At 41.7% G+C, this 15,851-nt stretch overlaps 3 protein-coding genes across 3 annotated transcripts; 1 reads left to right on the top strand and 2 right to left on the bottom strand.

The window, feature by feature from the left end:
* The first annotated feature begins 3,004 nt into the window (after positions 1 to 3,004).
* LOC111594319 (40S ribosomal protein S14a-like) lies at positions 3,005 to 3,598 on the top strand. Its single transcript, XM_023307562.2, has 2 exons — positions 3,005 to 3,065; positions 3,127 to 3,598. The coding sequence occupies exon 2, from the start codon at positions 3,128 to 3,130 to the stop codon at positions 3,581 to 3,583; it is 456 nt and encodes a 151-aa protein (XP_023163330.1). The 5' UTR covers positions 3,005 to 3,065; position 3,127; the 3' UTR covers positions 3,584 to 3,598.
* A 2,184-nt stretch (positions 3,599 to 5,782) lies between these two features.
* Positions 5,783 to 8,119, bottom strand: LOC111594311 (trichohyalin-like). The gene is made up of 2 exons (XM_023307554.2): positions 7,144 to 8,119; positions 5,783 to 7,074 (listed from the first exon to the last, which is right to left on the bottom strand). Exons 1-2 carry the CDS (start codon positions 7,925 to 7,927, stop codon positions 5,969 to 5,971), a joined length of 1,890 nt encoding a protein of 629 aa, XP_023163322.2. The 5' UTR covers positions 7,928 to 8,119; the 3' UTR covers positions 5,783 to 5,968.
* An 836-nt stretch (positions 8,120 to 8,955) lies between these two features.
* On the bottom strand, positions 8,956 to 11,340 carry LOC111594310 (axoneme-associated protein mst101(2)-like). Its single transcript, XM_023307551.2, has 2 exons — positions 10,374 to 11,340; positions 8,956 to 10,302 (listed from the first exon to the last, which is right to left on the bottom strand). Exons 1-2 carry the CDS (start codon positions 11,173 to 11,175, stop codon positions 9,086 to 9,088), a joined length of 2,019 nt encoding a protein of 672 aa, XP_023163319.2. The 5' UTR covers positions 11,176 to 11,340; the 3' UTR covers positions 8,956 to 9,085.
* Positions 11,341 to 15,851: the final 4,511 nt, after the last annotated feature.

Genomic DNA, 15,851 nt, shown 5'->3' on the forward strand with positions numbered 1-15,851 from the left:
ATAAAAGTTCTCAGAGAAACAAGAAAAGGTTTTTAGGCCTTAAGCTCATTGCATATCGATAAATAGGCTTTGGTCGTTCGTTTGTGTGAATTGGTTTATATTGGAAACTGTTTGAGTTGAGGCTCTTGAAATAATTATAAATTATTTTGAATTATTTAATCATGTTCGAGTGGCCTAAGACGATTCATTATCAAATGGCAAAACTTGAACTGCACGAACTTAGTTTAATATAATTTCTGTTAACTATTGTTCAATCGGCCTTTGGCTTAATTCAGTCACAAGTAATACATAAAGATTTTAGTCTTCTCTTGCCACTCACTCGGCAGCTCGATTCTCTTTAAAGAACTTTAATATATTTTTCATTTAAACGTCGCTTAAGTGTGGCCTTTAAATTTCTGGCTTTTGCTCTAACTTAATGCTCAAACATAGTCTATGTGTAAATATTTATGAACGATTTTGCTGAAATCTCTGCACATCACAGATCAAATATTCAATGTTAGCACAAATAAATAGAGAATCATTGTGAAGCCGACAACTTGTTCGAGTAGTCGAGTACTTACAGCTGTCAATTCACATGCACTCACCCAAGCACTCAGTCATAGTCGAGAGGCAGTGCTCAGGTGGGCGGGCCGAAGTCTTTCCTCAATAGTTTGGCTGTAAAAGCAACAATATCTCCTGCTATTTTCAGCTATTCCTTTTGGTTCTTTTTTTCGGGCTTGTCAGGTTGCTGATATATTTACCGTGACAGCCGCTCGATGGAGCTGCCTGGCCGTGGCGAGGGACAATGTCTGTTGGCAGCTATTTGCGTGCTGCATGTCCGCATATTGTCGCGTGTTGCAACAGCTTTAAGGGATTTAAGCAGATTACAATGGCAACAAGTTTGGCAAGTTTGTAGAATGCAGCACGTTTGATGCATCTGCACAAACTGCATTCGTCCTCCCCACAGGACTAACCATTTTTACATAAACAAATTGCCAGGGGCTTGCAGCTTAATACACATTCTAAGTGGCAAAGTATGTAACGATTTCGAAGCGAATGCTTAAATAAAATGTCACTGAAAAGATTTGACGGTTGTTACGCTGCAAAGACTCAAATCCTTTACCAATGACCGACTGACCGACCACCTGTTCCTCTTCGCATTTGATTGCTCTTCACTTGAACCGGATTGCCCTTTGAGCTGACACCCGAAAGCTGCTTGAGCTGTCAACTCAGCTCATCTTCCAGCTCTGACACGCCATATAAAAGCAACAATTTTGTATTTAAATGCTTCAGCTACAGCTGCTGCTGCTGCTGTTGTATACTCATATGCATGGCAAACATATTTGAGAGGGTTTTGTGTGCTGCAGAATGTGCAGCAATTTCACATAATCTTGGATAGTTTCGTCTCCCCCGGAATAGCTGAGCCAGCAGCCGGAAAATATACATGTGAGTACGTGTAAAGTGGATGCAGGGGCGCACTGCTTGTGGCACAAAGATGAAGTTCTATGGGCATGTGGCGCAGCATGTGGCACGACTGCAGCTGAATTTGTTTGCTTATTATGTTATAATTCGCATATACGTATGCGCCCCTGGATGCACGTCTAACACCAACAGCGCATAAACAAACCCATTAATACGATTCTACGCGCGGTTTTATGCTCCTTAAGCACCACGTCGCATCGAATCGCGGCACGTGCAAATACTTTCACGCTTGTAATAAAGTGCGCTTTCAGTTGACTTTCGGGTAATAAATGGCTGAACAATCGATGTGCACCAGCAACCTTGACCTTGGGCCGGAACGAGTTATGCGGCTATAGAGGATAAGCATAATATTTATATTTTAGCTAAAGCCTAAAGTTTTCGTTTGATAGTTTGAATAAATTTGATTTTGATACCACAATTTTGCTTCAGATTTATCTATTTACGTTGTTTATTTTTGTGAATAAATTGATTGCAGTTGAAAACTATAAAGATTAAAAGCAGAGAAATGCCTTCTTCAATGCATCAATTTGGCAATTTTAATAAATAAAAAATATTTAGAAAAGAAATGAAAATGTGTTAAGCAAGCTGAGCACATTTATTAGGTATTTTAATGGCCTTTCAAGAGATTGCATAAATTTTCATTTCAACTTTTCATATTTATAGAGCTGCAAAGCAATTTCAATGAAAATATTGCGTATACGCAGTGTAGTCGGCGTTTGTCCGGCTGCCATTTATAAATAGGCATAAATCTGTGCTTTGATCTCAACTTCTCAATGGAAAGGAGAGTAAATTTTAGTTAAATAATGACACTAGTGAACACATTTGTTTTTTATTTATTTTTTGAATACTTAAATAAATTGTACATATTTTTTAATTACATATACAATTATTTTATATATTTCATTATATATTTTATATGTAAATATTTCAATAAGTATTTGAAATATTTCCTAGCTCCTTTTAGCTCAGCAACATTTTGTAGTCAAGTGTTAATTCTTAAGCTTGTGTTTTCGTGACTCGCCCATCAATTTCTATCAGAACACGCACTTAATGTGCTTTCCTTGTAGTAGTTGGTTCGAGTTGCTTGCATATGCAAATTTATGCGCTTGTTTACATTTTATCAGGCAGCAGCACAATAAATTGCAGTTGCTAATGTTTCTGGTTGGGTTGGCCTGTCAATTGATCCATAAATGCCGCACGAACTGCACGACGATTAAATGAAATTGTCTGCCGTGTGGCAGCCAAATGTAATAACAGCAGAGCAGTGCACTGGCATCTGCGAGGCGCCGGTAAAGTTTCTGAGATATTGAACAACGCCCACAATTCAATTGAATGCCAGCTCAACTTACTGTAGTCAACGATTCGTCCTTGTGCCTTGATTGACTTGCAATAGCAGTGGAAGGAGCACAAGAATCCACAGATAAATACGAGCAGCAACCACAGTTAATATTACATCTTACAGAGTAAAGCCATTAAAGACCCAAGAAGCTGTCTAATCGTAGTTGGCATTGCAGTAGTTCGATAGCTCGATAGATTTCCTCATCGCAGAGCTGCTCATATTTCAGAATTGACGTTTGACAATTCGTGAGAGAACATCACTTTGAGTAAGGCACAGATCACGTGTACAATAAATATAAGCTAACTTTGATTAATCTTGCTTGGCAGCATGGCACCGCGGAAGGCTAAGGTACAGAAGGAGGAAGTGCAGGTGTCGCTCGGGCCGCAGGTGCGGGACGGCGAGCATGTCTTTGGCATTGCTCACATCTATGCCAGCTTCAATGATACTTTCGTGCACGTCACCGACTTGTGCGGACGCGAAACTATTGCACGTGTCACTGGCGGCATGAAGGTCAAGGCGGATCGTGACGAGTCATCGCCGTACGCAGCAATGCTGGCCGCCCAGGATGTGGCCGAGCGGTGCAAGGCTCTTGGCATTACGGCTCTGCACATCAAGCTGCGTGCCACAGGCGGCAACAGAACCAAGACACCCGGACCCGGTGCCCAGTCCGCGCTGCGTGCTCTGGCCCGCTCGTCCATGAAAATCGGCCGCATCGAGGATGTGACGCCCATTCCATCGGACTCCACGCGTCGAAAGGGCGGCCGTCGTGGTCGCCGTCTCTAATGCGGTTCCATATGAATGCGAATGCATTAAATTTGATTTTTTATGAATTAATGAATGCTTATTAAATGCAATTTTTAATTTCCAATGGCTTTGCGGTTAGGTTTTAAAGGCTTGGGAAAAATGTTATTCTTTTAGGATTGGCTGCCTTTTTACTGTGACTGGGACTCATTAAGACTATTAAAGACTTGACAAGCTGCAACTGAAACTCAACACAGCTCTAGGCCAGAGTTGTGCGGCATGTTGCCTTTGTTGCAGCTGTACAGAAATGATTGAGATAACAGAGCAAAATCGATGCTGCCCAAAAGTTTCTCAAAGCTGTTTGCATGTTTTGTGCATTGAAAATAATTTCAATTCGTTTAAATGTAGCCATGGGAATATTATTTATAAACATTTGAATATTCAGCTATTATTTTAAATATTTACAAAAATATTGAAAACGAAAGAGTTGTAAATTGAAATTCGATTTCAAATTGCAATTTGTAAACTTCTAAAAAATATAACGCAAAAACAATATTCCTGAATTCTTACGCCTTACTAGAAAATATATTCAATCTTTGTACTTTTAGTACCTTTGGATAATTTCAATTTTATAAAATGAATAGTAAAAGGAATCAGATGAATTTCAAATACTCAATCCACTGCGGTCAGCTGGTCAAACGCTGTTAAATGGTAGAAAAATATTCCCTAATTTGCGCACATGGATTCACTCAGCAAATATTTCTTTAAGTCCATTCGAAAGGCTCAGCTTTTATATTTGCATTGGACAAAGCCCTCGTATTATTTTTATGGCCTGTTTCAGCAAACGCGTACGAATATAAATTTGCACATATTTTTGTGTGCGCTGCTTCTGCCTGAGCATACTTTTTAGCACTTGCAGATAAATAAAATTGTATAGCAACTGCGGGCTAAGGCAGTTATGAAATATAACAATCCACTCGATATGTGTGTGTGTGTGCGTGCGTGGGTATTTATATTTTTGTAAGGCATTTTAATGCTTACAATTCGACGGGGGTTTTTGAGCGCAATTCAGTAACGGAGTCCTGTATTTTCTGCATGTCCTTTGCTGTTTGTTGCCGGCTGGTTGCCTGGCTGGCTGGCTGTTCTCGTCGCCACCTGTCGCCGTGGGCGTGGTAGCTGATATTTCAGGCCAGCGTTATTGCCATGCCGTCACAGTGTCTGGCAGCGCGGGGGCACATGCACACGCCTGCCTCACTGGGCGTATGTGTGATACACAGAATATGGCGGGTTGTTTTTCGCGCTGGTGTTGGCGCAGCTGCTGCCGCATGTTTTTGCACAAAGTAAATTAAATTTTGTGCTGTGAGTTTAGCTTAAATGAAAACTTTCCGTTCTGGCAGCGCATCTCAAGTTCTGTCCGCCCCGCCGCTAGTCGACTTCTCCCCCCTTAGATGGCTGTCTTAGTTTAGTGGATCTTAATTAAAACGCGACTCGACGCAAAACAACTTGAGGCAGTGTTTTTGAGCGTCCCCTTGATGCTTAATTAAAATACTTATACGACATGTTGTACGCCGCCATGAGATGTGTGTCAACAGCTGCTAATGCCACACCTGACGCATTCGTGCACCTGTATAGCATGTCTACCAAGTGCCCTCTCACCCACTATCTGTTCCTGTTTGTATTTGTCTGGCCAATTTCTTGACATGCCCACTCCCATCTCCCTCTACAGTTCCATCAAGCGGCTGCTTGATGCCACCCACACGTCTTCGTGCTCGTTGTCAGCACGGCGAAGTGCGCAATCCACGCTAATTTGCAATTCCCACAAAATGACACAACCATCCATCCAGAGCAGTCGCCATTGCCGTCAACGTCACCAGTCAACAGGCAGCAAACACTTGAGTCTTTCCTGCCTCATTTTACTTTGGGCTTTGTTTTCTGCCATTTCTTTTTTTCTTGCCTGCCACGAGTACGCGAGATTGGAGGCAGCTTTTGTTTACACAAAATGCGGATTTGTATGAGCTTGAGCATGAAAATGTTGGGCAACCAAAATTACGAAATGATGCCAAATTAAACGAAGAACCCAGGTCCAGGGCTGAGTTTCTGAACTGTTAGATCTTAAGTTAAGCACAAGAGACATGGGAATTATAGCAATAGAGCCACAAGCGGACGCTAGAATCGATATTCATGCTAGACCTATCTATATCTAGATATCTGGGGCTGATTTAAAAACTCCGCGTTCTAAGAGTGTAGAAGTTTATTCATATTAGTGAGTGAATGTATTACAAAGTTCCTTAAAGAACCAAGCTCTTACAAAGGTCGTAAATAAATTGCGAATGGATAGAAATTTTCCATCTGCTTGTTGCTCAATTTTGAGAACGAACTTCTTTAACTCGGTTCTACTACTATTCATCTGTATCATTTGTATGATGCTTACCGCAGATCATAGATAGATAGACACCGTTCAGTAGAGCTTGAGCTATTTGAGTTGCGAACATCGCCATTGTCCAGCTCAGCAAATCTCACAGTTGAAGAACCCTGCGCAGAATTTTTCAAATTTATCTGACCATTGCCGTGGGCCTCCATGTTTGACGACTTGAGTAGATAATTTCCATGAGTACTGGATGGAGTGCCGTCGGTAATGCTACTTTCGTTGCAGGACTCGCATGGATTCTGCTGCAGCTTGGGCAACTCTTCGGCAGCCATTTTTGTGATTTTAATACAGTTTTCGAGGATCTGCGCGCGGTCGTGCTGCTGCTCATCGAGGCACTCTTTTCGATGCTGGTAGTTTTTGAAAGCCAACTCGGCCTTCGAATAGTAACCGGGCCAGCAGTAGTCACGTATATTCGACCTGGTCAGCACTTGACTCTCGGGCACTCCTATGTGGTTCTGGCGTCGATAGGTCTCGACCGCCTTAGCTATGGGCTTCATGGGGCGACCCGTCTTTTGAGCAGCAGTCATCGCATCGAGCGCATCGTTGAAGAACTTGACATCGTCTGCTAGATGGGGGTCTGCTTGGCAGGAAGACAAACGCAGTTGCTCCTGCTGACGGCGCGCACGGAACTCGTCATGCTGGTCACAAAGCATCCGTCTTAGTTCAGTGGCATCTTCTTGTTTTTTAGCCTTGCGACAAACTTCGATTTGTTGGTTTATCTGTTGATTCTTTAATCGTTCTGCAATTTGAAAACGGCGAATCTCGGCGAGCTGCTGACGTCGCAGCTCCAGCTGCTTGCGTTCCTCCAGCTCGTAAGCACGACGTTCCTTTGCCAATTTCTCTAGCCTACTCTGACGAGTTGTTGCCTCAAAAAACAGATCGTTATTGTACCGTTCCATAAACTGATCCTGTAGAATTGAGGCTAAGGCATGGCGTCTCGCTGCTGTCTGACGTTGGCTCACTTCAAAAGCAACTTGCTCCCTTTGAAGTATCCGGTCGGCCAGCTGCTTTTTGATGCACTTGGCAGAGTCCGTAGTCAGCTGATGACGCATCTCGTTATTGAAAAAAATTGTACGATCTTCAATATCTTGGCAGCTTTCGTTGTCTAATGTTGATGAGGATTCAGCTTAAACTAATTTAAAATATCTCCCTCTCTCTCTTTTTTTGAACTTACATTTTGCTAGCTGCGCCTTTTCCTTGAGGGCATCTTGATAGGCGCAACGAAGGAACTGGCGACTTTTCGCATCGCGTTCTTTGGCTGCCTTCTGCTCTAGCTCTTGCATGGACTGGTACTGCGCCTGCTTCACAGTGAAGTCGGCGTCCTGCTGCTTCTTTTCGTCCAGCTTGCGCAGTCGCGTTTCCTCAATGTCCTTGGCCAACTCTTTCCCGTACTTGAGCGCCTTTGCCCTTTTCTCCCTTTTTTGCTCCTGCTCAGTGAGCGCGCAGTATGGGATGCAGGTCGCGCCACACCGCTCATCATCCAGTTTCTGCTGAACCTGAGCATCATAGGCAATTCGAAGGTTCAGCTTATCGTTAAGCTGTCGCTGAAAGATCACTTCGCTCTGCAGACGAGCCCTGTTCAGAGACCTCTGGGCCGGCTTCATGTTTTCCAATGTTATCTTGGCCCGATAGACGCGCTCGTTGCGTAGTTGTTCGTCCTCTAGCGACACTTGTCGTTTCCGGATGACGGCCTCCTTCTCTTCCAGTTCCAGCTTGGCTTGCTTCTGTTCGTCGATCGACACCGGGGCAAAAGGTTTAAAGATTCCGCAAATGTACTCGTTGCCATCCCTGAGGTATTCCATGTACCGATGCTGCTCCTGTTCAGCTCTGGTTGCTCTGGACAAGATTTCATCGAAGCGTTTGGCCGACAACACAATAGGAATGTTTCTGCGATTCATCAGAGAGGGCGTATGATTGGGACGCGTCAAACACTTTTTATTGGAAATTATTTTCGACATAGTTGCACACTGGTGTAATCTACCGTTATCTATCGTTATCTATCGTTATGTTTCGTAATCTACCGATATCTACCAAGTCTACCGTGAAATTCTATTCTATGTGTAGCCCAAGTAGTTACCCCAGAAAACTGTAAGATTTGTGTTGCGTGTCTGTCAGTGTCTATTTTTTTGTTAGTTTATGGATTTGATGCCAGCCCCAGAGGCTACTATTTTAACTCATATTTTCAGCCAGCCAGGCTCTATATATGAGATATACGATACAAACTATATGGCCTTTAGTAGAAATGTAGACAACATTTCAATACTTGTTCCTTAAGAGAAAAGAGTATATTAGTTTTTTGTAATTTGAGTCCAGCTGTTCAGACGTCCCGCACTACTAGGGACTGGAGACTTTGTCTATGGATTGTCCACTGTGTAATTGACAAATTTTATTAATATTAATATATCTCTTTATATATAGACGCTTCTACTTGAGAGGGCTAGAATGTGACCCACTCCAAATGCGACAATTCTGCTTATTTACGCAATAAAATGAAGGAATTAACGAATTGAAACATTATTTTGATAAAAACTTGTAAGTAATATGTAATATGTAAGTGTTGTAAGTCTATCTATAAGAAAATGTCAAGCCAAGCCCAACGAGAAAAAATTATCGGCAGCTCAAGAACTTTCCACGTAAAGCAGCGCTGTTAACTCAAAGTTGTAGGGGGCTAAGAAAAACATATAAATAGAAAAACTTAGAGTTAGGATCACCAAGTTTGGCAGTTGAATTATGACCTTGTTAGAAACTGAGCTGTTCTAACAAGTTTCTTTTTTAGCAACTGCCGTCAGTAGTAACTTCCATGCCAAGCAAACCCTGTCGTCATCAAATAATAGTTTATTGAATAGCTTCGTTTACTTAATTTACTTAATTGCACAGATGAATACAATGATATAGGTATCTATAACAATATATATATATATGAATATATACCTACATCTATGTACACACATACACATGTATAAAAATATATATATACAAAGCTCCTGACCTGCGTTACATGGTAAGCCTGTTCCTTTAATAATCAATAATTAATAATTGGGTAGTGTGCTAAAGTCGAATGGCTCCAGCTATACAAACGGATTATAATGAGTTGGGTTAAGTTAAGTTGCCGCGAATTAGCGCCAAATCCTCTTGCGAGGTGGTACCGTGGGCTTCTTTGCATCTTTGCATTCCGGCTCAGGTGCAGCTATGATTGAGTGTTGAGATTTTATATTTGATTTAATAGTTTCCAATGGGGGGACTTTCGACACACAGACTGGCTCCACATTATTAAATTTCTTCGGCTTGGTCAACAGGTCATTATCTGGACATGTCGTGGGTGCCTGCATACAGGCCTCAGTCGGGGAAATGGGCAGAGGTTTGTCCTCGCAGAGAGAGAACTCATTCTGCGGCGGTGGCGCAAAGGATTCGACACTTGCTATGGCTGGCACTCCGCGATGCTGGAAGCACTTGATGGGGCACACTATTTCGCAGTTTTGGTACGGTTGCTCTTTGGCCGCCAACTCGGTAATTGTAAGGCAGTTGTCAAGTATCTTTTCGCGATCAGCTTTTTGCTCTTGGCGGCATTTCTCGCGTGCCTCGTAGTTTTTGTAGGCCAGGTCCGCTTTGGAGTAGAATCCGGGCCAGCAATAGTCACGTAGTTGGCTCCTGCCAACCATTCGGGTCTGGGGCGCCTGCCCGATTTGGTTCTGTCGGCGATAAACTTCTACCGCCTTGGCAATCGGAAGCATGGGCTTTCCCTTCTCGTGAGCCTCCACAATTGCCTGTGCAGCATCGTCGAAGAATATCACATCTTCTTTGAGGTACTGGTCTGATGGGCACGCAGACACACGCATCTTCTCCTGTACGCTATGTTGCAGGAATTCATCGCGCTGCCCCATGAGCATGTTTCGCAAATTGGTCGTTTCCCGTTCCTTATTCCGTCTTTGGACTTCATTGAAACGTCTGTTCGTCTCCATGTTCTTAAAACGTTCAGCGACAGCAAAGCGCTGCAGCTCTGCCTGGCGCTGGCGTTGCTTCTCAGCCTGGATGCGGCTCTCGCGCTCGTAGGCACGCCGCTGCTTGGAGAGCTGGTCTATCTCGCATTGGCGGCGCCCCTCATCCATCTCCACCTCCGCTTGGTAGCGCTCGACAACTGCCTTCTGATTTTCTGCTTCCTTGCGCGCGTTTTCCTGCTGCATTCGGCCGAACTCCTCAGCATAAATCTCCTGCTTCTTTATTTTCTCCGCTCTTGCTGCCTTTTTCTCCATGTTGCAGCGCTTGTCCAGATTGCGACGAGTCGTCACATCAACGCAAATAAGCCGATCATGAATGCGATCACAGGTGGCCTCGTCTAATGGCGTGAAAAGGCAGTGATTATAGAAGTTAATCTACAGTGAGAGCCAGTCAGTGTTATTTGCTTACATTTTTTGATCTTGGCTTTCTCTTCGATAGCATCGCAATAGGCGCGACGGCAAAACTCGCGCTTCTTCTGTGCCCGCGCCTTGGCTTCTTTCTGCTCCTTCTCGTGCAGGCATTGGTACTGCGCGCGCTCGATCAGAGTGTCGCACTCCTCCTGCTCTTTTTGCATCAATTTCCTTTGACGTCTTTCCTCGATATCCTTTAGGAATTCAGCACGCAATCGAATCGACCGCGCAACCTCCTCAGCTTTCACCTCCTCTTCGGTGATGGTGCTAAATGGTATTAGGGTTTCTGGGCACTTAGCGTCCTCTTTGGCCCTTTGTCGTCTGGCATCTTCAGCGATCTCCCGGTTGACAGCCTCATTATATTTCCTCTCGTGTGCCACTTGAGTCTCGACCAATGCATGGTGCAATGCTCGCTGACCCGCCTTCAAGCTCTCCAAAATGCGGTTGGCTCTTATTATGCGTTTCTTTCTGATCAAATCGTCCTCTATCCGCACTTGTTTTTCCCTAATCTCTGCCTCTAGCAGTTCCTGGTCCAGTTTCGCCTGCCTCTCCTCATCCATCGTCTGGGCCCCAACGTTTGTAAACTGCTTACACAGCCAGTCGCTACCCTCCTGCAGATACTTCATATACCGCTCATCCTCCTCCTGCGCTGCCGCAGCCTCGAGCTTCTTATCCATACGGGACCTGCCCATGATCGCCTCGAAGCGTTTGGCCGTAACTACTACTGGATATATCCTGCGATTGGTTAAGAACCTAACATGGCCTGGCGGAGCCGAACAGGCGTTTACTAATCTGTTCATTGTCAGTTGTAAGGATTAATCTACTTTGCAAGTACCACGCAAATACCAAGCATGGATTATTAGTATTGTGTATTGTATCTATGTATTTCGAGTATGCGACACGATTATCGTGCTTTGATCGACGACAGTGTACGCCTGGGCTACTCCCCGACGACTGTTTGCACTGTATAAAATTTGTTTTAATATATATTAATTTATATATAGTTTGAATGAGTGTTTTTTTTTCCTTGAGATATATAAAAACTCAGTTCACTAATTATCGATTTCATACACCTTTTTCAAGCTTTAATAAATCGGCTATAATAAAATTTTACGAAATATTAAATTTTAAAATGACATTTTCAAGGAAGTTGCTTGGTCTTATGTATAAAAATATAAATGAAAGACATTTGAATTCAATCATTAACTAATTTATAATAATTATCAATATAAATTCGACAATATAAAATACGAGGAACCAACTTCAAATCCAAATGCCAATTCCAGTGGTCTGCAGACGCCTTACGAGTTTTTTTCACACGTATTTCAGCATATTCTAGAGTTTGGGTGGCTCTACTGATTCTGTGTGTATGATTGGTCTATCGTTGATTTATTTTTCGCCTGCTGCAAAAGTCTACTCATAGCAAATCAGTTATGACTAACTTCATTAGGCTTCTATATATATTCATAAATTTTTTGTACTTTATGGCAACAGCTTGAAACTAATGAAGTTAAGTTGTTGTTTTTGGGTTCATTTATGAGCCCGCCACAAGGGATGAGGGCGGGAGCAACCCCTAAAACGCTTTTGCTGTTCAACAGCTTAAATTGTCTGTTTGGGCTTCAGGTTGCTTTCGTTATTTAATATGTTTTCCCCTTTTATTTTTTCGTTCATTGTGTTTAGGTTAAAACTGCAAATTAGTTGAAGCTTTAATAATTTGTAATATCCTCTTAGCATATTTAAAAGCTTTTGTGTTTATTATAATTAAGCTGTCATTTGGGAGCCTGAAATATAATAGCTAAAGCTTCAAATGGTCGTCATGACACGGATTTTAATATGTGTTGAGGATATGTTTAATATATATAAATTTTATAGAGAAGTATTTAGAGTTTATTTATTTTTAGATTATTTTTGAATGAGATTTTTTTAGACATTTTTTTAGGGAATAAAAGAAAAATAATTGCAGATCATTAAGGAATATAGTATTTAAAAATATAATCTTTAGATTTAAATATATATTAGAAAAATTGTTTTTAAAATATTTAATATTTAAAATATATATTTTGCATTTATAAAACCCAAAATCAAGATTTTCAATGAAGTTTGTCATTTAAGGAATTTTACCTTTGCTCACTCTCTTCTTCTATATATTTAATTATTTTACTAGTACTACTATTTTTATGAACACTACTGTAGCGTAGATTGTTTACATATCTCAAATCTAAATTATTTTAAATATAATGATGTTGCCAGAAAATTTAAATAATTTTTAATGGGCTCTGCCAACTTTATAATGAGAAAATTTCACAAAATTTGATGTTGTCTCTCAGCAGTTTAGCTTAATATAATAGTAATATAATAGTGTGTGTGTGTGTCACATTGACTGACAGTTGTGTTGTTGGCTAAATGGGATTCAAGTTGGTTAGCTTCTTAAGCTAACCACAAAGTGCGCAAGCTGCTTGTATACAAATGTGTGTGCGTGTGTGTGTGAATGTATTTATGCACACTTCAGTTTTGGCAACGCTCGCCGCGAAGTGTAAGCCAAAAAGTTAAAAAGGGTTATCACCACGATAACGCAGCATCCAGTCTTCAGCTGTGTGTGTGTGTGTGCGGGTGTTTGCATGTTGGCCTGGTTAAGATTTTACCCTTCACTGCACAGCTCGCTGGGTGTTTTCTTGTTTTTTTTTTTTTTTTGTAGACTGCTTCTGACGTTTATTATATTGCATTATACATATTTGTATTTATGCGCCTTGTGGCGGCATTTTTATATTTTTTTCCTTGCTGTTGTGGCTTTAAATACGAAATATATATGTAAAAAGCACACAGTATGCATGTGTGTGTGCGTGTGAGTGTGTGTGTATTTGTGAAAAAAATCCTTTTGGCGTGTGCTAATTTGAAATGCGGTCGCATGTCGCCCGTTTCTCTGTCCCTGTGGCTTGTATGGCGTTGACAAGTTGTGTGTGTGTGTGTGGCAGAATTTTTCGGATTTATTTTAATGCGTTTATATTTGGTTCAATACGGCATAGCATTGAGGACACATGTAACTGTATGCGTGCGCTCTCTCTCGCGCTCCCAGATCTTTCTCCCTCTCATTGACACGGCCAATTTATGAATTATTTATCAATATGAACAATGCAAAAAAAGTTGACAATAACAAACCGCAAACGCAGACAAACAACTTGTGCCATTGACTTTGACAGCTGTTTAAACTGCTGCTCTGAGCGCACATAAGCAGGCAACGAAAATCAATCGAAGATTATCCAAAAGGTGAAAGTCAATTTCAAATATGAGCAAATTATTTATGCAGATCTTGCTGCCCGAAAGAAAAGCCATTTGAATGGGAGCAGGAAATTAAATTGTTTACACGCACACACATAAGAGCATGTATTTGGCTGTACTAAGCTGCTGCTCATCAGCATAATCTGCTTATGTGTATATTTGCATTTCTTAAATTGAAAATAAGTGCCTGAAAGCCTCTCGCAGTACGCGTTATGCTTTATGGTCGCTTTTAAATGGCCCACACACGTGTGGCAAAAAATGACACAGAAAACAGAGACTAAAGACAGCTGGAGAGGGTATATGGGCGCCAAGTCAAAGGAGGAAATGTTTGCTTTTACTTGAAAACTTAACTTCAATTAGGGGAATTATAAAAGTTTTTTCTAATATTTTAATTAATAGTAAAAATGATTGCTAGTTTGCAAGATTCCAGGGTATTGTAGAGTCTAGCTAAGGCTCTCTTCAATGCCGGAATAAAAACTAAAATTTTCTGTGTTGAGCAGGCGACACTCAACAAAAGACAGCGGGAGACATTAAGTACTGAGTTGGCTAAAAGTGTATGCGTGTGAATGTGTGTGCGAGCGGAAGCGGAAATCAGATCAGAGGGCCGTATAGCATGTGCTTGACAGGGACATAGCAGGGGCTGGGGCTAGCCGAAGGTGGCGTGGCATCGTAAACAACCGCAGGGCACATTAACGGAAAAGCGCGTAAAAAGGACAGCATAAAAGCTCGACGCAGGAAAACAATGCGAAAAATGAAGATAAATGTGCGAAAATTGCGTAGCCCGAAATCAACTGTTTTGGTGCCGCAGCCGCGAGAGTAGTTAAGAGCAGAAGCGCGTTCGCTGCGGCAATTGAGCACATATCGAAAGACCTTTAAGGACATTTTCATAAGCCGCTTGCCAGTTGCCGCCCGACACTATGCAAATGTCTACAGTTCAATCGAGTCAAGAGCTCGGCCCTTACTCGAAGGCAAAATAAACAAATCTGGCAAGAAACGAAAATAGAACTGCAAAAAGCATTGGAAAATAAATCAAATTTTACCGACAGGCGAACCACCCCGGAAGCCGCCTTCACGCAGCGAACTTTCAACTCTTCGTCGCGTTTTTCTGCCACATCATAAAAAAACGGATGCAAAGTTGCATCAAGGCCAGAGCCGACAGAGCTTTACATTGGCAACTAGGCAAGGTAAGAAAAAAACATCAAGTAAAACCCGTTGAGCCAGCGCAAATTGCATTGAGTTTGCGTTTCACTTGTAGCAAATCAGAAAACTTATAGATTTCGATCCTAAATTAAATTCCTCTGGGATTATAAATATTTCTGCGTATCAGAAAGCAAATTTGTTAAAAATAGCTCTCGTTTTAATAGGTTTAATAGCTTTTTGTGTGTTTATAAGCAATTTCATAAATTGATGTGGCTGCAAAAAAGGGAAAAGTAGAAGACAGAATAAAGAAAATAAGGGAAAATAAGTAAAAAGAAAGAAATCTCTTAAGTATAATCCGCTTTACGTCTGTCAAGCTCACAAAAAGGTTACGAACGATAATATTCCAAAGTTAAACTAAAGCAGACATAGCTTGAAAACAACATACAAAAACAACAACAACAACAGCAAAGCAAGACATTGCTCAAGACAGCGGGGCGTGGCGAAGGAGTGCAAAACTGAGGCATTGGCCACAACGTGTGGTCTGGAAAATCTTGAGCAAATTTGCGGTTTTTTCTCTCCTCTTTTTGCTTTGCTTTTTATTGAGCTGCTGCTGCTGCATCGACGAAAGTCCCAAAAGCCTTTATGGGCGACAGCAAAAGGAAAGACAGAGAGAGTGAGAGCGTGACAGAGACAAGGAGAGAGGGAGAGAGTTGGCGAGAAACGTTGCGTGCTTAAAAGGATTTTTTATACGATTTTTATTTAATTTTATGCGTTTTATGTGCCCGATCGGCTGACCGCCCGCATTACAGGCGATTTCTTATATTTTTGGCAGCAACAACAACAGGAGCCAACACAAGCCAATGGCTTAATGGGTGTTTAAAGGCGTCTAGGAATTGAGGCAATTTAATGTAGTTCGAGTATGAGTAGGGAACAATTAGTGGTATCGGACTGGAATGGTCTCGGACTGTCCGAATTTAGCTGTATAACTGGACATGGATTATCATTCAGAAATTTGAAACTTAAAAAACAATTATTAACTTATATGAAGTGAGGTATGTAG

This window comes from Drosophila hydei, unplaced genomic scaffold, assembly GCF_003285905.1.
Source record: "Drosophila hydei strain 15085-1641.00,03,60 unplaced genomic scaffold, DhydRS2 tig00008130-arrow-arrow-pilon, whole genome shotgun sequence".
Taxonomy (NCBI): Eukaryota; Metazoa; Arthropoda; class Insecta; order Diptera; family Drosophilidae; genus Drosophila; species Drosophila hydei.